We start from the raw sequence: 21,398 nt of genomic DNA on the forward strand, positions 1-21,398 counted from the left end.
CTGGGGTGAAACGTTTGTGGCTGGGGTATGTAGGTGGAGATCAAGGAGCCTGAAGTTGTCCCCTGGAGAACCATCAGTGGTGATCGGAGTGTGACTTCTGGAGGGCTTGCTGAAGTTCACAATAACCTTCTTTGTTTTACTGATGTTCAGGGTGAGGTTGTTGTCATGGCACCATCTGCCACTTCATTCCTGTACACAGCACATCAAAGCACTCAAAGTGAAATATCGTCACTTTTTTTCAGCGTTAGTCGGAAGCCGTGCAGATAGAAAATCTCGACGGAAACGCCCTGTTTGCAAACCTTCTGCGCCGCATAGGTGCGCCGACAAAGCGGGCACACCCATGCAGGCTGTATGTTTAAAGTCAGCGCCTTACCGAAAGTATTATTTTAATACGCTTCGATGTTTAAATAAGTCACGACTGGCTAATGAAACGAAGAAACATTCTGTCAGGTTTGCTGGAGGTAGCCCATGGTGGCGGTCAAAAAACGATCGAAGCTGTGAAACTGTATCCATGGTCTTTATTTAGAAGTGCTGTCAAAGTCCGGGGGGACATGCGAACCCGCGACGCGACCCACCATTTACCGAGTACGACTCGAGTGTCGGCGACACTTATTCTGAGCGTCATAAAAATACCGTGAACGTCAGCTTTTCGTCATCTTAAATCTGACCGGCAACAGCGCCCCTATATTATGCCTCCTGTCCCCTCAGTCTCAATGCATATATTGAACACTCCATTTTTAAATATATAATTTTATGTGTCATAAGTAATATATGACGCGTGATCGCAGGTTATCGGCGTGAAATCCCACAGTTGGCCCGACTGTGTGAATTTGCAGCTCCCTGACGTAATATGTATCTGTAAATCAGCTGTAAAGCACCCCTCACACACACAAAGCCGGACTCCCCACTCCATAGCTCCGGTCCGACGTTTTCCTTTTTCGGCCAGGGGGAATGCATGACGTAATCGGGGAGGCGCTGGCGTCTCCCGCACGGGCGGCCTGAGGAGGCGGGATGGGGATGGGGTGGGGTGGGGTGTGTGGGGTAGAAGGGGGGTTGGGGGTGAGTCGAGCGCACCAATGAGATTTGTGGTTACATACACAGACTCCCCCCCCTCCCAGTACTAGGCAGCGGACGGCAATTGACTCAGCGAAGGTTTCGGCTGCGGTTCACACACTCAGGCAGTTGCCGATCGGAGGGGGTGGGGGGGTAGCGAGGCTCATAGTTTTTCCTTTAAAGCGAAACTGTCCGGGAAAGGCGGTTGGATTTTGTCCTTGCGGAAGCGGAGGGAAACGATTTGATGAGACGAACACTCTCCTTGTCTGGCCAGGGGATTTAACAGTTCACAATGCCGGTTTTCCACACGAAAACGATCGAGAGTATCCTGGAGCCCGTGGCCCAGCAGATCTCTCACCTGGTGATCATGCACGAAGAGGGTGAGGTGGACGGGAAAGCCATACCAGATCTGACCGGACCCGTGGCCGCGGTGCAGGCGGCTGTCAGCAATCTTGTGAGGGTAGGTATGCCGTGAGGACCAGGGGAGGGACGCTCTATACCTGGGGGATCCCCGCTTCTCCTGCAGCTGTGACTGCTCTCAACTTTTATTTGACAAGCATCAACTTAGGGACTGAGCAGAGTATGGTGATCGCCGTGAGGACGCGGTAGGGGCCGGCCGTGTAAAAAGCGCTTTATTTGAAAGGCAAGCTGTAAGACGACAAACTGCATTTTCCTGGAGAGTTGCCCTGCCCCCTCGCCTCCAAGGGCTGGGCAAAACACTGAATCCTTACTTGACAAGGAGGCTTGAAGTTCCCCCTCGTGTATCATTCTCATTTTCTGTACCAGTTCCACACCGGCCGCTTTTGCCATGAAGTACAAAACTTTTGCATGCATAAAATTCACTTTACTGGAAATATCGGTGTTTGGAACTGCTTAGGTATCTAACTACTTGCACAGACTCCTCCCAGAAACGTATCCTTACTTCTCCATGTGGTGTTTGCCATACTGATCCCTGTTTACGGGGTTATATTAGTGCATGTGACGGCTTTCAAAGCAGTTAGGCATTTCGCTGTTGACAGGTTTGCGGGTTTGCAGCAGCGTTTGCGGGGCACCTCACGTGAGTTTCTCCCGACACGCGCGTTAGGTTTCGCGGCCCGTGACGTCACCGCAAGCTCGTGGGGCTAGATGAGGAAACCGCCCGCTCCCCCGCTAACACTGCCGCCGTAAACTCGCATGGACACCTGCCAGGCCCCCGCAAGCCCGTGGGAAGCCGGTAATAGGAGCAACATTTCACTGTCAGCCTTATGTAATAAGCTTGAGCAAGTGCTGACATTACAAGCGCTGGTGTACTGAAGCTAGATCCTGTGCCATTAGCCGGTTGCGCTCAAAGACATAAATTTAAAAATTGCGCCGGAGCAACATTTAGCAGAAATTTGGAATAGCTGTGCAGTGCTTTAAACGAAATGATAACTTAACAGGCAAGGTATGTCTTTGCTTGCATATTTTATTAGAATGAGTGGAATTCAGGTGTGCCCTTTACTCCAGTGTAAGTGTACATATTAGAGCCCTATTAAGGACCATATTTAAAGTGACCTGCTGGTTAATCAGACTGTATTCTATCAGCAGTAGTGTGTGGGCAGTGTGTGTGGTGGTGGTGGTGGTGGTGGGGGTGGGGGGGGGGGGGGTCAGTTAAAAATAGTCATCTCACAACAGCAGGGAGGAGAGCAACCAGGGGTCCCTGACCTGAAGGGGAGGGGGGGCATTCAGGGTCTGAATGGCGGCTGTTTCCTGGTCCTTGAATGGTAAGAGTGCTCTCCTTGTTCAGTGATTCAGTGTTTCTGGTAGCAATACTCAGTACATGACTAAGAGTGCCGGGATTTTCTGGGTGATTTAAGAATGGGTGGGTTTACAAGATGCTTCGATGCCACCCAGTTGTATGTTGTTTGGGCTGAATAATGGTGTCTGGGTCATCTCCCTTCTCTGAAGTGATGCTCTCCATCGCTGTGGCCTTTGGGCTCCTCATGTGGCTTTATAATGTTGGATTCATTTACAGTGCCCCCTTGTGCTGAGCCGCATGCATGCGGTACACCTGGGTGGACAACCCTCCACGCTTAGAGTGGGCTTTTGTGTCCTTGGCGTGTTCCTGTGTGCCAGGGGATGGTTGGTCGAAGCTCGGCTTTCCGAACATTCAGCAGACCTTTCGAGTTCCTCGGGGAATTTCCAAAGTGCTATTTTGCACGCACCTTGAAAGGCGATCCCGAAACCATTATGGTTGTTCCTGGACCTCAGAGCTATTTTGTCAATCCCAGCCTTTCAACGCTGATGTGTTATTGATTGGGCCACCTATGGGAAAACCAGACCAGAAATATCCTGTGAGGGAAGTGGACTGGTGACTAGCAGTGTGTAATGAGATACTACCTGAAATGAGGCAGTGAACCATACTGATGGCTCATTGGCATTGTGGGTAATGGTCAAGGTGCACTTGCTAGCAGATGCACGTGTGTGTGTTTCAGATATATCAGAATAGTGAGCCTGCCACCACTGACCACCCCTTCTGTTTATCTGTGACACTGTCTCTGTTAAAGCACCCCCCCATGTGGTATGATCCTGCGTACAGCCTTTTACTGGTGCAGTCAAAGGTTGGCACTGCAAAGCTGGTTTCATATTGTGTTATTTGGCCCTGTGTTGAGGGGGGTTCTTCACTGTATGTGTGGCAATGGCAGTGTCCCTTCCCAGGACATGGGCCAGATGATTGGCCTGGTGCTGTTTTTGGACACGCGGGTGACCCTGCTGAATCGGGTCCCTGTAGGAGCAGGAGATAAAGGGGATGCAGCTAGACAGGAGGCTAGGGAGGGTTCGGGCAAGGGGCACGGGGGGCCCTCTGGGAAAGTGACTCCGGGCTCAGAGGAGAATCTCCAGTGTCAGCGTCTTAATTACTCCCCATAGGGCACCTGTTCTCCTGGCGTGCTGTGCTGCTGTCTGAACAGTGCGTCTCTGTGGACCACAGATGGGTCTAGAACTTGGGCTGGGGGTCTGGCTTGATGGTCTCCATGGGTCTGTCTGTGGTGTCTGCCCCCCCCACTACCACGACTTCCTGACCTGCTTTTTATGGCATCTAAGAGGGAGCAGGGCAACATGGACACCCGGGCTTGCCCCACCCCCTGATTAACTCAGCCAGTCGGGGGCGGCCTTATCAACATTGTGGTGGGTTTGTTTTTAATCGTCAGGACCACGTGACCTATCGTCACACTGATAGACTTTTAGTTACGGGCAAGTTTAATCGAAGGCAGACCTGATAGGAAATCGGTTTTATCTTGGTTGCTGATAGATCATCTGACAGATGTTCACAGGCCCGTTGCATCATTTGCATGGCCTGTGACACAGTTGAGGGCATCCCTGCAGATGGAGGCATTGCCCTCCCACCCCCCGGCTGGCACATAAACCAGCCATCATGTGGGAATGTCTTCCGGCAGATCAAAGGTCCGATGGCTAGTTATTTCATAATGGTCAGTTGAAGGTCATGGGCTCTCAGACGCAAGGAATGCTGGGAGTTGCAGTCCCAGATCCTCTGTAGTCTCAGGCTGCAGAAGGAGCATGTTGGAGCTGGTTTATAAATGAGCAGCAGCGAATGGCCTGGGGGGGGTTAATAATCCGGGGGGGGGGGGCATCTGGTTTGGGACACCTGTCTGAGCACGTTGCAACGAAGGAGCGGGCTTTTGTGTGCCTGACCGCCCTCTCTAACGGCACTGTGGAGGTGATGTCATGCCTCTCGAATGCTGACTGTCAGGTTTGATCGGGAGGACCTTTGGCAGTTTGCAGAGTAGGATCTATGTGAGAATATCGAAATTGTGTGGAGCTTGAACCCAAGGCTGTGACCCCCACCCCCCCACCAAGTCTTTGTTTGACCATGACAGTGACAGTGAAAAGGTCCCTTTTATAGGCGGACGTATCTGATGCGTGAAAGAGTCAGCTTACCGCTGAGACCTTCCTTAAAAGGGAGACACTGGCTGTAGCGTCTTCTCCATGGCGGGCAGCAAAATCCCTAAGAAATGACGTCAGACTGTCATGTAAACAAGCATCTGGAAGGCGTTACGCAAGCTGCCGTTGCCCCTGGCCTTTCCCAGCCTGGAGGAGAGATGCAGCACATGCCTGCTCTATGGGAGACCACGTTAAATTTAGCCCAGTCCCCCACCCTGGCTCCTGCCTTGGCTGGTGTGTATGAACACTGTTACTGATCAGAGGCGCCTTCGAAGTTTTCCTCGGCATTTCCTGGATGTTTTCACTGAAGATCTGGAGGGACTTTCAGCTCCCTGGGCACGTGGCTGCCTGTTGTTTCAGCCCCAGGAGCTTCACAAAGACCCGCTTGTTCATCTTCCTCAACTGCACGACCTCTCCTTATGGCTGCCAGCGAATGGACTGATCAGCCAGCTCTTCGTATTCTGTCTAAACAGCTGCCTGCGTGTGTGTGTGTGTGTGTGGGTGTGTGTGCGTGTGTGTGTCCCATCCGGTGGCAGCCCATCCCCTGTGGCGCCTCGACGGAAAGTGGCTGGCTTTAGAAGTGGCCTGCAAGGGTAGCAGCCTTCAGAACAGCTGTCTGAGAAACAATGGTGGAGAAATGGAGAAAAGCAAATGAAGAAGCAGTCAGTCAGACGGTCACATTGGTAGCTTTACTTCCGTGCTGGTTCATGCGGAGATGACTGCAGTTCGGACCCTATCAACCTCAGTGTCCCAGCTAGGTGTTCCACTAGAGGGGCCTGCTGGCCTTCTCCCTAGGGGCATGTTTGAAAGCTCTAATAATAACTCTGGAATGCCCCCCCCCCCCCGGAACGAGCCCTCCTGGCTGGCCCTGGCCCCAGCTGAGGGGGACCCCAGTTGACAGGTGCATTTTGGGAGCAGCACGTTGTCTGTGTTTACCTGCTCCTTCCAGCTATGATGCAGCTCCCAGTCACGTCGTGTCCTCACTGGCAGTGGCGTAGGAACCAGGGGGAAACTTTGTCCCCCCATAAAAAACAATTTGGCTTCATTCATCAGCCCAATAGACAAACCTTTGTATTTAGATTACTAAGTTGTGTCGTCGTCATCGTCGTCTCCCCCCCCCCCCCACTATCAAACTCCTTCTACGCCATTGCTCTGGTGCATTTTTGGTGTATGTCATGTGAGGCCAGGAGGCCTTTCTCCTATGTTACCACTATCGATCACCAGAGAACCTCGACCTTGGTCCGGAGGCCTTGATTTGGCTGCCCTCTCTTTAATTATGGCTTGGGGGGGAGGCTGGGTGCTTGGGGGAGATAAGCAACACTCATGCTGAATGTTCATGAGGCAGAACCGGTGGCTGATCGTAAAGCTTCAGCTCTGGTCTCATGTTTATGTGCGAGAGAGGGGAGGGAAAGATGAGGGAGAGACTGAGAATCGAGATGCTTTTGGGCTGAGTGACAGAACATATAGGTACTGTCATATTTAGGGTATTTTAGGAACATTTCTACAAGTCAGACAGCTTTATCAGCTAAAAAGATATGGTGTGGTGTGTAGCTCAGTGGATTAGGAATCTGTATCCATCTCTAGAAGGTTGTGGATTCAAATCCCATGGCCGGCAGAGTAATATCACTGTTGGTCCCTTGAGCAAGGCTCTTACTGGTTTTACAGCTTAATCTCCTTTGACGTGGGCACCATCTGTTTTCAATATCAACATCGCATGTTATGCAAATGCAGTTGTCATATTGCAAGGACAAGATTAGGCTTGGGTGGTATGTAATTTGCCTGGACATTATACTATGGTATACGGTATTTTGTTGGTATTTTGAACAGCAATGCTATTCCGTTATTTTGACATCTTGCTGATTGAAACTGGCCGCGGGGGTGAAATCTTTTTAGTCGTGCGTTCATGGTGACACAACTTAACAAGCTTTTCAGTTGTAATGATTGTTCCTTTTTAAGACTAACTAGCTTTCAGAAGTACAGAAATACGGTGGGGGTGCTGAGCGGGTGGTACCCATGTTTCCAGGACATCCTTTCATTTCCTCACTTCTTCACTGCTTCTGCACATTTTCTTCTATAGGTGGGCAAGGAGACGGTCCAGACCACGGAGGATCAGATTATGAGACGAGACATGCCCCCAGCCTTCATCAAGTAAGCACACGTGCACGGCGGCCTCCATTGCCTCGGCTCCACGGGGAGATGGGTCATGTGACTCCACGCCTGCAGGACTCCTGTCTGCGAGGCGTCATGTGTCACTGTATGCGTGTGGTGTGACCCTCTCTTTCTCTATCTCTGACTGTGTGTGTGTCCTGGGCTCATCCAGTTTATAAACATGCTGACACTGGGCCTGACTGCCTAGAGGGGATAATGATTATAGGTAGGTGCCCCCAGGACAGAGGGGGGGCAGTGTTTACAGCTCATTATCTCAAATGGAGGAGCTGATAACGAGACTGACCTTCCAGCAGCTCCATGCCACCTGCTGTGTGCGAAAAAGCAGAAGGGGTTGACTGTTACCGGCAGCTGAAGAGTTTCTCACAGCTGGTCTGTGGTCAGCCACTGCTGCCAAATCCGATTCTGTGCATGGTAGCTCCATTCGAGGTCGAGGTGACTCCTCACACACCCCGCTCTGCTTAATATGGCCCAGGAGGCCAATTCCTCTTGCAGAGTGTTTGTTCACAGAGTTTGGAGCTAATGCTCGTGGCAGCTTCCTAAAGGCCGCTCCCCAGCCAGCCCCATTTAGCCTACAGGAATCTGTCCGCACTTTGTCTCCAGCAGGGGGAGCTGGCAGGACGGAGTCGGTTGTCACAGCTCTGCCCCCTTTGCAGGGTGGAGAATGCATGCACCAAGCTGGTCCAGGCTGCCCAGATGCTCAGAGCGGACCCCTACTCTGTACCGGCTCGTGATTATCTCATCGATGGATCGCGGGGCATTCTCTCCGGGACGTCGGACTTGCTCCTCACGTTCGATGAGGCTGAGGTAGATGGGCCAATCTGGGTCAGTCCAGGCCTGCCGGATTGGTTTGGCTGTGTGTTTTTCGGACCTGCCGCGTCCCGTTTTTAAAATGCCATTCTCCTCTCGTGTGTTTTAGGTCCGTAAAATCATCCGTGTGTGCAAGGGCATCCTGGAGTACCTGACAGTGGCAGAGGTGGTGGAGACCATGGAGGACTTGATCACCTACACCAAAAACCTGGGCCCAGGTGCTCCATGCTGTCATCCTTCGGCCCCAGCCTCTTAGTATGGACAGGAGTGATATGGGAAGAGACTGGAAGGAGTCTCCGCATGTCTATGGTCTTGTTCTTAGTGCAGCTCACTAGTTGTATGATGGGAAGGCGTCAGTCACCCATGCTAAGCTGTCTGGCGCCTGGATAAAGGGTTTTCATATCAATACCAATGGGCTGAATTCTGATACCTCAGTGTGCTTGGAAGGTTATTTGGTTCAGTATTTGTCACTTTGCTCAGAGTCCTGTGATTCTTGCCCCTCCCCAGGCATGACGAAAATGGCAAAGATGATTGACGAGAGGCAGCAGGAGCTGACGCACCAGGAGCACAGAGTCATGCTGATCAACTCCATGAATACGGTGAAGGAGCTGCTGCCAATACTGATATCAGGTGACCGTCCCGGAGTAGACGGCGTGGTTCTTTTACCTTGGTTTGTGTGTGGATCAGAACACAGATTTATGGTCATGTGTCTGATCATGCGTTTTTGGACCTGGGATTATGGGTTCCTCAGCAGGGAGCTGTGAATAGCCTGCCTCTAAGCCTAACCCCAGGCAGGACCTACTAACAGCCTACCTCTTTCAGCCATTAAGATTTACGTGACAACTAAGAGCACCAGGAGTCTGGGAGTGGAGGAGGCCCTGAAGAACCGCAACTTCACCTTCGAGAAAATGAGCTGCGAGATCCACGAGATCATCCGTGTGCTGCAGCTCACGTCCTGGGACGAGGACGCCTGGGCCAACAAGGTGAGGCCTTCCTCCATCCTCCCTGTCCAGCCCCACGTCCGGGGTGCACCACGAGTTCCCAGGGTGCCTTGTTTGTGATGAGACAGAAGCCCCGCCCCGATAAACCCTCTGCGTTTCCCTGCGTGCTCATTATGTGTTGTTAAACATCCTCTCTTTTATTCTTCCTTTCCCTTTTTTTTTCCTCCCTGTAGAAGGTAAGCCTGCCTCTCCACCCCCTCTTGCTGCTGGTGCATGTGTGCAGCCTCTGTGTGCCGTGTGCGCAAGGTCTTGTGATGTGGTTGCTTCACGTGCCGCTGGTAGCAGTTGTTAGCACACTAGCTTTAGCGGCACATTGGTGGGCGGTCCGGTCCGCCTGTGGCTTGCGGCCGAGTGAACCCTCAGCATCTGGGTCACTGGCCTGGAGGTTGTTTGTTACGTTTGGAATTTGTTTTTTTTTTTTGGTAAAAATTAACACCACTGAACATGCTTTCTCCCTTTTTTGCATGTGATGCCACAGTTCGGGCCGAGTGCCCGTGACCTTTGACCTGTCTGCAAACCACACATTTCCTCGGTAGGTCGACTTAATGGTTAGGGTGCGTCTGGCCCAGGGCCTATCAGACGCCTGGCTGCTCAGAGGTGCCTGTTGCTGGTAAATGTTTAACTGCCAGTCAGGGAATCTTGTTTCGGCGACAGGAGGACAAAGAGATAGATATCATGGCATAATAGGAAGGTGTGTCACCACCCCCCCCCCAGTCCCTTTCCAGACGTTGCCAGGAAGGTCAGGCGACTGGGTCTAATATACGAGTCCTGGCCCTCTGTAAAATAGGGCGCCACACACAGGCTGGCCGCGGTACTGCGGTCACAGCCAAGCAGAATGGGAGATTAGTGGGGACTTGAGCAGGAGGCGTGTGTTACAGGGATCCGGCACAGAGCCAGCTGATTGGCTGTGTGCGGCTCGCAGGTCAGGAAAGGGGGGCAGAGTGTCCTTGGCTCACTGTGGCATTGCCTTGCCATTCGGGAGGGAGAGACGCATGCTAGAGAACAGCTGGGCACTTTCGGCTCAGTAACGGATGTGTTGTGTGTGTGCAAAGCCTGTCACCTACCTACTAACCCTCACCGATGGAACTGGGTCCGTGTCCGTATCTCACTTCCTCAGTTTGTTTCAGTTTCTATTTTTTTTTGTCCCTGCTTTCTCTGCACCTCTCATCCACTATCCTGCGCCCCCCCCCCCGCCCCCAGAAGGCTGTGTGATTACTCTAGGTCCACTCTCCAGTGATTCGCTCTCGTAGAAGACGTGCAAACACCATTAGTGGTTCCGTAATCTGCTTAGCCGCCGTGAATAATGCAGGTCGCGGGCTCGCGAGGACTTTCAGTGTTGTGAATTATTTAAAGAGGCCCCATCTTGCCAGCTGCGAACGCGGCCGTACGTCTTAGTAACTGCCTTTTAAACTGCTGCAAAGTGTGTGTTCTCCTCTGGGAAATGCTCATAACATTTAGCGTGGAGCTTGCAGATTGTTGGGGGCGGGGCTGCCCCACCCTGACTCTCGCAGGCGGGTCTCTGTTGTTCCTACAGATTTAGTTCCTACAGATTTAGTGCCTAGATGGCAGGTGCCTCGTTTTCTGAAGAGTGTTTGCTGTGCATTTTATATCTCATCATTAATGCAGAGTCCTTTAGTTCATCCACTGTAATTTAATAATTAGCAGCCGGGTGGTGGCTGGGAGCTTGACTCCCTTCCGGTAACGGGGGTCCCTCTGTGAGGCTCCGTGTGGATCTGCCATCGTGCGTGAAACATCGTGGGTGGGGATACATGCGTGTGCTGCATACTGGCTAGGCAGGGCCTCAGAAAGGACAGTGTGGTTTTTATAATGGTACTGTATGGTTCAGCTTCCCAGAATGCATCAGGTTAGGGTAAGTGGTTGCAGTGTCTTTGGAGGGGATGCCCAGGGTGACAGTGTGATGTTCATTCACACGCACACACACACACACACGCGTGGCTGTTTCTGCTCAGCACGGAGTGTGCATGTACATCATCGTGTGACGTGGCTGCAGGAAATGAGTGTGAAAATAGAGCTTCTAAAAGCCGCCCCGCTTTTGTGTGCTCCGGCACAGGTGTGATGGTCATGTGGCCTAACTGGTGAGTTTCTCTCTCTGCTGTGAAGGATTCTGAGGCCATGAAGAGAGCCTTGGCACTCATCAACTCCAAGATGAACCAGGCGAAAGGCTGGCTGCGGGACCCGAACGGCCAACCAGGTGCAGTGGGCGGTCCTTCTGGGAGCCTTGCCACAGCTGATTGGCGAGGGGAGACGGCACTATGACACTGTGTTAAAAAGTCCTTCTGAGATGGACGTTAATAAAGCTTTATTAAACCCCACCTATTCCTATGCTTGTCCCCATGTGCTTAATGCTGATTGGATGATGGTGCTGCCACTCTACCTGGACACCACCCTGACAGGAGATGCCGGGGAGCAGGCGGTGCGGCAGATCCTGGACGAGGCGGGCAAGGTGGGCGAGCTGTGTGCGGGCAAGGAGCGACGGGAAATCCTGGGCACAGCCAGAACCCTGGGCCAGATGACGGACCAGGTGTCGGAGCTGAGGGCGAGGTACGGCCCGGTGGAGTTCACCTCGCGGGAACGTTTCTCCTCATGGTCTATTGAGGACGTTTGGTGCCCTCTGTCTACATGACGTTTCTGCCTGCTAGGGGACAGGGGGGGTCACCGGTGGCCATGCAGAGGGCCCAGCAGGTGTCCCAGGGGCTGGACATGCTCACAGGGAAGGTGGAGAATGCGGCTCGCAAGCTGGAGGCCATGACTACGTCCAAGCAGGCCATCGCCAAGAGGATCGACGCAGCCCAGGTGTGTGTCTGCTTTGGGTGTAGGTGTGTGTGTCAGAGATGGACCTTATCTGAGCAAACACGGTATGTCTGCGTACCATAAGGACAGGAAGAAAAGTGCTAGAAGGAGATTCTTTCTGTGGTGGTCATTTTGGGGGGGCTTAATTGGTTTGTTACGGTAATGAAGGCTGATCGCATTCACATGGGCGTTGTGTGTGTCTGTGCAGGGCTGGCTGGCCGACCCAAACGGCGGCCCGGAAGGGGAGGACAATATCCGGGCGCTGCTCGCAGAGGCCCGGCGCATCGCGGAGCTGTGCGAGGACCCCAAGGAGCGGGACGACATCCTGCGCTCTGTGGGCGAGATCGCCGCCCTCACTGCCAAGTTGTCCGAGCTGCGCAGACTGTAAGCGGCCAGGACCCCCGAGTGTTACCACGTCCAGGGGCCCATTAGGGGTCCGCAGACACGCCCACCGCCTGCTCCGTGTTCCCGCAGAGGTAAAGGTGACACCCCTGAGGCCCGCGCCCTGGCCAGGCAGATCGGCGCAGCTTTGCAGAACCTGCAGTCCAAGACGAATCGAGCCGTGGCCAACAGCCGGCCCGCCAAGGCTGCCGTCCATCTAGAAGGCAAAATGGAGCAGGCCCAGCGCTGGATCGACAACCCCACAGTGGACGACCGTGGGGTCGGTGAGTACCCCCAACTGGCACCAGGAACTCTTAGTAATAATAACAGCAGTTCATTCAAAAGGCAGATGTCAGAGTCACACACCTGTCCTGGCTGGGATGTGGCAGGTAGCTGGGGCCTAGTGGGACCCCCTCGGTTTCGGGTAGGGAAACCCCAGGTCGTGCCACCCAACCAGCCCGCATCAGTGGTGATTGTGTAATGCTCAGTTGCCCAGCCTGTAACAGACAGAACTGCAGGCCCTATTTATACCAGCCCGTGGAGGAGGTGACTCATCCTGACCACTGTGGTCACGGTTTAGCATTGCCGAGATGACCTTAGGCACTTCCCTCACTCGGCGAGCTGAAGGAGTGCGCTTATTAATAACACAGAGTGGCGATTATCTGTGCTGGTGGATAACGGAAAAGAGAGGGCAGCTGTGGGCGTCGCCCAGCGCTCAGCAGTGGGGCCTTCTGGGTTCTGTCTGACGGCTGCTTTGTTTGCACAGCCTTGTTAGCGCCACGGCGATTCGGTCTCTGATTTTGCTGTCGCCTGTCTGGGCGGCTGAATGGACGCTGAGATCTTTCTGTCCTCCGCCTAATTCGTCATGCCGCCTGCTGTACGTTTGTAGCATTGCCTCGGTGGGCATGCAAACGTCTGACTCCTCTCTTGATGTTGCCCAGGCCAGGCCGCTATCCGCGCACTAGTGGCAGAGGGCCGGAGACTGGCCATCGCCATGCCAGGCCCGAGCCGGCAGGAGCTGCTGGCCCGGTGCGAACGTGTGGATCAGCTGATGGGCCAGCTGGCGGAGCTGGCGGCCCGCGGCCAGGGCGACTCCCCACAGGCCCATGCCACGGCTCAGCAGCTCCAGGAGGCCCTCAGAGTGAGTCTTCCCCAGGCACCGTGGTCAAGGGCTCCCTCTGCTGACATGAGCATTGCCTGCATCTGTACATTGCAGCTCATACACATTAATCCCAAGAAAGGGCGCCTCTGATAAGCCAGCAGTCCCTGAATACTCTGCTCAACATGGACAAATGCATCTGTTTCACCTGAAATTAGTGTGAAGTCAATTACTGTCTCATGTTCATGATTATTTGGTGTCTTGATTGACCTATCCTTTTCTGCTGAAAAGCATAATTTGTGGGCCGTATTTACATTGTAAATAAGTCTTTTTTTGAGTGACTCTGACAGTCATCATACTAACTTCCATTCCAATTCAACATCCTCGCAGGACCTGAAGAAGAAGATGCAGGAGGCGATGACTCAGGAAGTGTCTGATGTCTTCAGTGACACCACCACGCCCATCAAGCTGCTTGCGGTGGCAGCCACCGCCCCGCTCAACACCCCGAACAGGGACGAGGTTGGCAGGGGGCTCGGGGACGAGCGCCGTTCGCAGTCAGGGCTGCCACGCGTCCCCGTGTCTCTTCACATTCTCCTGTGTGCCTGCTCTGGTTACCCGCCACAGGTGTTTGACGAGCGGGCCGCGAACTTCGAGAGCCATGCCAACAGGTTGGGCGCCACGGCCGAGAAGGCGGCCGCCGTGGGCACAGCCAACAAGGCCACTGTGGAGGGTATCCAGACTGCAGTGAAGTCTGCAAGGGAGCTGACGCCCCAGGTCTGTCTGTCCGTGTCTCCGTCTGTCCGTGTCTCCGTCTGTCCGTGTCTCCGTCTGTCCGTGTCTCCGTCTGTCCGTGTCTTTGTCTGTCTGTTTGTATGTGTGTCTGTATATGTGCCTGTGTGTCTGTCTTTCTGTCTCTGTGTCTGTCTGTCTGTGACTGTCTTTGCCTGTCTTTGTCTTTATATGTGTCTGTGTGTCTGTCTGTCTCTGTCTGTTTGTCTTTCTGTCTCTTTCTGTGTCTGTATATGTGTCTGTATCTCTGTATGTCTTTATGTCTGTCTCTCTCTCTGTCTGTGACCTTGTCTTTGCCTGTCTGTGTCTGTCTGTCTGTATATGTGTCTGTGTGGATTTTGGCAAGTTGACCAGCTGTTGCTGTGGAGTCGGCACTTGGACTGAAAGTGAGCAGCTGAGGGGGAGACCGGTTGTTTCTGAGGCGTCTTTATAAATGAGGCTGACTGTAGGCACTGTTACTTGGTCACACTTCTCTCTCGTGTGCTGGGGAGGTAATTAACGGCGTGGGATCTCCTCAGAGAGCTCAGCACTGGGGCTGAGAGCCTGCACTCTCTATCATTACTCCCCCTCAGGTGGTGTCAGCCGCCCGCATCCTGCTGAAGAACCCAGGGAACCAGGCAGCCTACGAGCACTTTGAGGCCATGAAGAACCAGTGGATCGACAATGTGGAAAAGATGACAGGTAGTCTAGCCTGCAAGGGCTGCCGCCTCGCTCACGACGTCACACGGGGTGGAGGTCGACGTGACTTCATAGAGTGCTGTATGTGCCTCACCCACTCTATCGCAGGCCTGGTGGATGAGGCCATTGACACCAAGTCCCTGCTGGACGCCTCCGAGGAGGCCATCAAGAAGGACATCGACAAGTGCCGGGTCGCCATGACCAACGTGCAGCCACAGATGCTCGTCGCCGGGGCCACCAGCATCGCCCGCCGTGCCAACCGCGTCCTGCTGGTGGCCAAACGGGAGGTGGAGAACTCGGAGGACCCCCGCTTCCGTGAGATGGTGAAGGCCGCCTCGGATGATCTCAGCAGGACCATCTCGCCCATGGTGATGGAAGCCAAAGGCGTGGCAGGGAGGATCCAGGATCCAGGTGTGGGGAGGCTGTTGGTTCTTGTCAGGCTTCCTGTGTCCATGAGCCATAAAACAAGAATTTTTCTATAGATCACAGCTAGCAGCTGGCAAATGCATAGTTTGTCAGTGGGCTAAGCCTCTGTACTTGTGTTCGGAAGGTCACTGGTTCAAGCCTCATCTTGGCACATCTGTGGGTCCTACTTATTGTAAAGTGGTACCACAAAAATTATTACTTTTATTAATTTGTTTGAAACAACCAGTAGTTCTAAGTAAAACGTTCATTTCAATTAGTAATAAAATGGAACCGAAATTCTAAAAGAGCAGTTCCGAGTTAAAAAGTTTAACAAGCGATCTCACTGGGTGCTTTGTAATTAGAATCACCTTTGCAATAACAGAAAACACCAAACATATATGTGTTTAGTATCCATTTGGGAGCCAATGACTGCAATTGCAATTAATAGTAAAATGGCAAGAACAGAACTGAATGAGTCAGTCAAAAAATTTGTCACTTAATAAAAAGAAGATGTCTGTGTAGAAGAGATATGTTAAACATTACATGACTTTTATTATGAAGTCAGTGCATTTTTTTTTAGCATTTTTACAGAAATGAGCAAGTGTCCCGAGACTTTGTGTGAGCTCTGCATGAATGTAGTGTGAGGTAAAGGTATTATAGTAGTGCAGTTCTCAATACAGTAGTGCAGCCATGAGTATGCAATAGAACTAGAACAGTCAGTGTTTACATATAGTGGTTTACTTTTGATTCAGTAGACACTGTCTGGTAACAGGCAGACTTTTAATGCAGTTCTCTTTTCAAAGAAGGACTTTAGCAGGACTTTTCTTCAGGGGAAGGCAGTCAGGTTTTTGCATGATCCTGCTGTCATCTCTCTCCTCCCTTTTCCTGTGGGGCCGCTGTAGATCTGATGTAATTCTGTTCCCTCTCGCCGTCTTGCGACGGCAGCCCTGCAGAAGAGCTTCTTGGACTCCAGTTACCGCATCCTGAGTGCCGTGGCCAAAGTTAGGGAGGCCTTCCAGCCGCAGGAGCCGGACTTCCCCCCTCCACCCCCAGACCTGGACCAGCTGCATGTGAGTCTGCAGGCCTCCCGGAGCAGCGTGTCTTTCCCTCCGTCACCCTCAGATCTGCTCCCATCATTTCCTTGTCCAGTCCATCTGTTGGGAACTATGTTCCTGAATTGCTCAGGACCAAATGACGTTGTGCGAGCCAACTGGGATCTGCCCTTTCCCACTCCCAGCTTAATGATGAGCTGGCCCCACCCAAGCCACCGCTCCCCGAGGGGGAGGTGCCCCCTCCACGCCCACCACCTCCAGAGGAGAAGGACGAGGAGTTCCCTGAGCAGAAGGCAGGTGAAATGGTGAGCGAGCCCATGATGGTGGCGGCCCGGCAGCTCCACGATGAGGCCCGCAAGTGGTCCAGCAAGGTGAGCCCTGTCCTGGGGGGGCGTCATGGCTCCTGCTCTGACAGCATCACTCTCTCCTGCAGCCCCCCCTCCCCCCCCCATAGCTTTGTCATGGTACCTTCTTAAAAGGGTTCAGTCACATGCTGGGATTTGCAGTGTCCTGACCTGTATGTATGTTGTGTCTTCATATGGCACACACACGCAAAGTCCAGCAGAAGATTGAAATGAAAGCCAACTTTTGAAACTTAATGAACTTTCTAATGCACCGATTGCATTTTAGATCCATCTTCTTCCTCCTTTTTGATTTGGCGGAGACAGATCCATGGTACTGAGCTCAGCATGAGCTCACGTAAGCACGGTACTTTTTGAGGCCTGTCTGATGGCTTAAGCTCTTTTGTAAGAACTTAAATGGCCTCAGTTACAACAGATCATTACTGAAATCATTGTCCAGTGTTTCCCAAACACTGCTTGTGTGGCCTGTTCCCACATGCCTGTGTTTCGTTCCCCGCCTACAGTGGAATATACTGTCTCTTTGTTACTGTTGTTTTTCTGACTTGTGTTCGTGGCCTGTTCCTCAAAGGCCTTGACCGTGATGTCACAGCTGGTTCCTCTCCCCCGCTGTCTGCAAGCCGCATGCTGAGGCCTTACGGCTCCAACCTGTGTGTGTGTGTGTGTATGTGTGTGTGTGATCTATGTTTGATACTCTTTGTGAAGAGCCATGTGTTTCAACCAAGGCCAATGCCAGGATTTTTTAAATAGAGATGAAAAGTGTTAGCCCTTCCTAGGTGTGCCCCGTAATGGATCATGGTCATTAGAGTTGCAGAAAAAATACTGAGGACTTGACATCAGTGTCCTCAGTGGTGGGTATGGGCATGGTTTCAACTGTAGCTCTTGATTTGAATGGTATTTCTTAAACCTATAACATTAATAGATGGTTGGTGCCCCTACAGCCCTGCAGATTGGCTTTGATGGGCTTCTTCAGTGCAGGTAGTCTTTACGATGCTGATGTTTAGCATCTATGAATGTGGACCTGGGTCCTTTCTGATGTGAGTTGCTCCAGTAATTCCTGTGAGAATGTATGAAAGCCTACAAACAGCAAGACAGGGCCATCTGCTGTGTCCCCACAGCCACCCATAACACCCCCTAAGGGGCCTCTCAGACACTTTGATTGGACCTGAATTTGTTTTTGTTTAATTCCATGCTGTAGGTCTCCTTTTTTATAGATGCCCTGTAATGTAGGTCTCCTTTTTTATAGATGCCCTGTAATGTAGGTCTCCTTTTTTATAGATGCCCTGTAATGTAGGTCTCCTTTTTTATAGATGCCCTGTAATGTAGGTCTCCTTTTTTATAGATGCCCTGTAATGTAGGTCTCCTTTTTTATCGATGCCCTGTAATGTAGGTCTCCTTTTTTATCGATGCCCTGTAATGTAGGTCTCCTTTTTTATCGATGCCCTGTAATGTAGGTCTCCTTTTTTATCGATGCCCTGTAATGTAGGTCTCCTTTTTTATAGATGCCCTGTAATGTAGGTCTCCTTTTTTATAGATGCCCTGTAATGTAGGTCTCCTTTTTTATAGATGCCCTGTAATGTAGGTCTCCTTTTTTATCGGTGCCCTGTAATGTAGGTCTCCTTTTTTATCGGTGCCCTGTAATGTAGGTCTCCTTTTTTATCGGTGCCCTGTAATGTAGGTCTCCTTTTTTATCGGTGCCCTGTAATGTAGGTCTCCTTTTTTATCGGTGCCCTGTAATGTAGGTCTCCTTTTTTATCGGTGCCCTGTAATGTAGGTTTCTTCTTTTTGTGAGTCTCCTGTTCTGCAGGTCTCCTGTCCTAAAGTTCTCCTCTTTTTTGTAGGTCTGCCTCCCTCTCCTTTACATTCCTCTCACTTTCTCCTTGTAACTTTTCTCTCTCCTTAACCCCACCCTCTGACATATCTCTTCCTCCGATGTTCACCCTGCCCCTCTCATACTAACTTTCTCCTTGTTTTCCCCATGCTGCTGCCCCTCCCTGTCCTCCTACTGCTCCTCCTGCTCGTCCTCCCCAGCCCGATGTCCCAGATGAGGGCTTTCAGGCCACCAGGCCGGATATGTATGTTTATGATGAGGATGATGCTGAGTTCACAGACCATGAAGATGATTATGAGCCTGAGCTGCTCTTAATGCCCACCAATCAGCCCGTTAACCAGCCCATGCTGGCTGCCGCTCAAGCTTTACACCGGGAAGCGCGCAAGTGGTCCAGTAAGGTACCTCCTGCGCCCGTCATTTGGGACCCTGGCCTGCAGTTGTTGCATCACCTTAGACTGTGCTGCCAGGCAACCCCGATTAAAACAGAATGCCAAGTGTGGACAAACTGCTGCTGGCTTCACAAGTCCCTCCCCTTCTGGATAAACCAATTGAATGTCAGGGCCACAGGAGGAGTCAGTCTCTCTCCACATTATTCCTTATGTCTTTTCCAACCTGTGAAGCCAAGGATGACAGTTTCCCCATAATTGAATTAACCCAGATGACGCCATGTTGCCTGTGTTGTGGTTGTTTCCTACTTGTTTGTTCTCAGCAGACCAGATTTAACCTTGTGATGCTTGTGACTGGCCTTCATGGCTGTTACTCTGGTCTCCCTCCACGGTGTGGCATTTAAAGGACTCCCACAATGCATGGTGCATGTGGGCGGTGACCTTTGACCTAGAATGTTCGCCAATAACACATGGGGTGTGTCCTCAGCGGAGAAGAGGACCGCGTCACGTGGACTCTGCTTGGGGTGAAATAGAGAGTGTGACGGCCTGTTTCGTGTCTGATCCATGCTGTTATCGTTTATGGAGTGTGCAAGCTCCATAAAGGACTGAAATGCCCGGCGCTGTCAGTGACACTACGGTGCGTGTGAAGCAGCTTGCTTCCAGCCCTCGGTGCCCCATGATTCTTGTCAGGAAGCTGCACCTCAGATGGATTGATCTACTCAGACCCCGTCCTTAATTAAATGTCCTCTATATCGTTGTTCCTGGAGCCATTTGGTGCTAATTGGTAGTAAACGGTAATTTCTACCACCACTCCCCTCATCTCCCCTAAAATCCAGGGTAACGACATCATTGGTGCTGCCAAGCGCATGGCTCTGCTGATGGCGGAGATGTCCCGGCTGGTGCGGGGGGGCAGCGGGAACAAGCGAGCCCTCATCCAGTGCGCTAAGGACATCGCCAAAGCCTCCGATGAGGTTACCCGGCTGGCCAAGGAGGTGGCCAAGCAGTGTACGGATAAGCGCATCCGCACCAACCTGCTTCAGGTGAGGAGTCCCCAGCTCATTTCTGCTGACCTTCACTCAGGATGTGGGCTCTTCATCCGGTTCCTCACCCTGACAGTGCCGCCACTCACCTACCATCAACTTTGCTGATTCTGACCCCCCGCAGGTGTGCGAGCGGATCCCCACCATCAGCACACAGCTGAAGATCCTGTCCACCGTCAAGGCCACCATGTTGGGACGGACCAACATCAGCGAGGAGGAGTCGGAGCAGGTGAGTACGCTTCGCTCCCCCGTGAGCCCTCTTGCGCCACCGGCCCTACCCAACACGCTCATGTGTGCGTCTCCCATCAGGCTACGGAGATGCTGGTCCACAACGCCCAGAACCTTATGCAGTCCGTGAAGGAGACAGTGAGAGAAGCGGAGGCGGCTTCCATTAAGATCCGGACGGACGCGGGGATCACCCTACGCTGGGTCAGGAAGACCCCCTGGTACCAGTAAGGCAGACCCTCCCTCCCCACCTCGAACCAGAGGTGTGAACACTGAACCCAGCACTGCAGTGGCGGCTGACCGGATGTCGTGGTGGGTCGCCTCTACCTGAATCACCATGGGAACGCTTCGGGGTTTTTCAGTATATGATTTGCTTGCATCACCCATCATGGTCGGGTTTAAAGTTTTTCTTTGTCTCAGCAGAACTTAACATGGTGGGTACTCTTCAGGATTGTTCGCTGTACAATGTATATATGCATCTCTTTCCGCCTCCTTAGTGCTTTCCGGAAGTGTGACAGCCACACACACTTCAGTCACGGCTGTGCGCACTAACCAGAGGATCCTAACTTTTTAGCGAAATGTTGCTCTCGGAGTAATATTTATTTAACAGCTGAAATGGGGTTTTGCTTTGTGGATGGTTCTGGGATGTTTGGGTTTTAGGTTTTTTTTTTTTTCTAATGTTTGAAACGAAGCCAAAGATTTAGTTTTTAAAGACAGATTTTTTTCTTTGTATTTTAGCAATATCTGAAAATTGTTTGTTTACTAAGCAACATGAAAACTAAAAAAAAAATTATATATATATAGATTTTAATGGGGGGGGGGTGTACGAACCCAAGCATAACTGACCTTTTTATGAGACAACTCATGTAAGCACCCAGTCGATAGGAAGGTTTACTAGTATAGCATTGCAGACACGATTTATAACCATTAAAAAATCTGCACTTTTCACTTTGCTAAAAGCTACCCATCCTCACCTGACACATACCCAATTCTCACCTTTTTGTGTGAAGCTATCAGATGTGAGAAGAATGTATTCGGGATCCCGGGGGATCGTGTGCCTGAAACTCTTTTTGGCAGCCCGTTATCCCCAGTCACTCGTGACATTTGAAATTCCTTCATTCAGCTGTTGTTTTCTCTGACAAAGTATTGCTTTGTCCATAACACTTACATACTTCTGCAGACATACACTAGTTTACTCCCTAGAAACTTTGTGCCTCACAAGTAAGGATTACAGAAGGTGATACTCCTAACGTAACTGTCGGAAAGATGGTTTAGGAAACTCTGTGACGACCACCTGGTTTTGAATGTAAATGTACACTTGGAGTCTTGATTTACAGTGCCTCATAAGGATCTGATCTCTGTGCCTTGGAATAAAAACTAAACGTTTGATAAAA

General features: G+C 51.7%; 1 protein-coding gene across 4 annotated transcripts; it reads left to right on the top strand.

Annotated features, from left to right (window-relative positions):
• The first annotated feature begins 1,110 nt into the window (after nt 1-1,110).
• LOC111850375 (vinculin-like) lies at nt 1,111-21,398 on the top strand. 4 transcript variants are annotated; one of them, XM_023824216.2, is made up of 22 exons: nt 1,111-1,513; nt 7,049-7,119; nt 7,794-7,944; nt 8,057-8,165; nt 8,455-8,577; nt 8,770-8,930; nt 11,070-11,160; nt 11,363-11,510; nt 11,609-11,762; nt 11,968-12,143; nt 12,234-12,424; nt 13,082-13,281; nt 13,630-13,758; nt 13,864-14,013; nt 14,601-14,709; nt 14,815-15,117; nt 16,057-16,181; nt 16,349-16,534; nt 18,554-18,751; nt 19,576-19,779; nt 19,904-20,008; nt 20,089-21,398. In XM_023824216.2, exons 1-22 carry the CDS (start codon nt 1,346-1,348, stop codon nt 20,233-20,235), a joined length of 3,399 nt encoding a protein of 1,132 aa, XP_023679984.2. In that variant the 5' UTR covers nt 1,111-1,345; the 3' UTR covers nt 20,236-21,398. The 4 variants fall into 4 exon arrangements, with proteins under 4 accessions (XP_023679984.2, XP_072565746.1, XP_023679987.2 ...); XM_072709645.1 differs by having other exon boundaries at nt 8,770-8,929; nt 11,066-11,160; XM_023824219.2 differs by lacking the exon at nt 18,554-18,751 and having other exon boundaries at nt 1,112-1,513.

This window comes from Paramormyrops kingsleyae, chromosome 3 (assembly GCF_048594095.1).
Source record: "Paramormyrops kingsleyae isolate MSU_618 chromosome 3, PKINGS_0.4, whole genome shotgun sequence".
In the NCBI taxonomy this organism is placed as follows: Eukaryota; Metazoa; Chordata; class Actinopteri; order Osteoglossiformes; family Mormyridae; genus Paramormyrops; species Paramormyrops kingsleyae.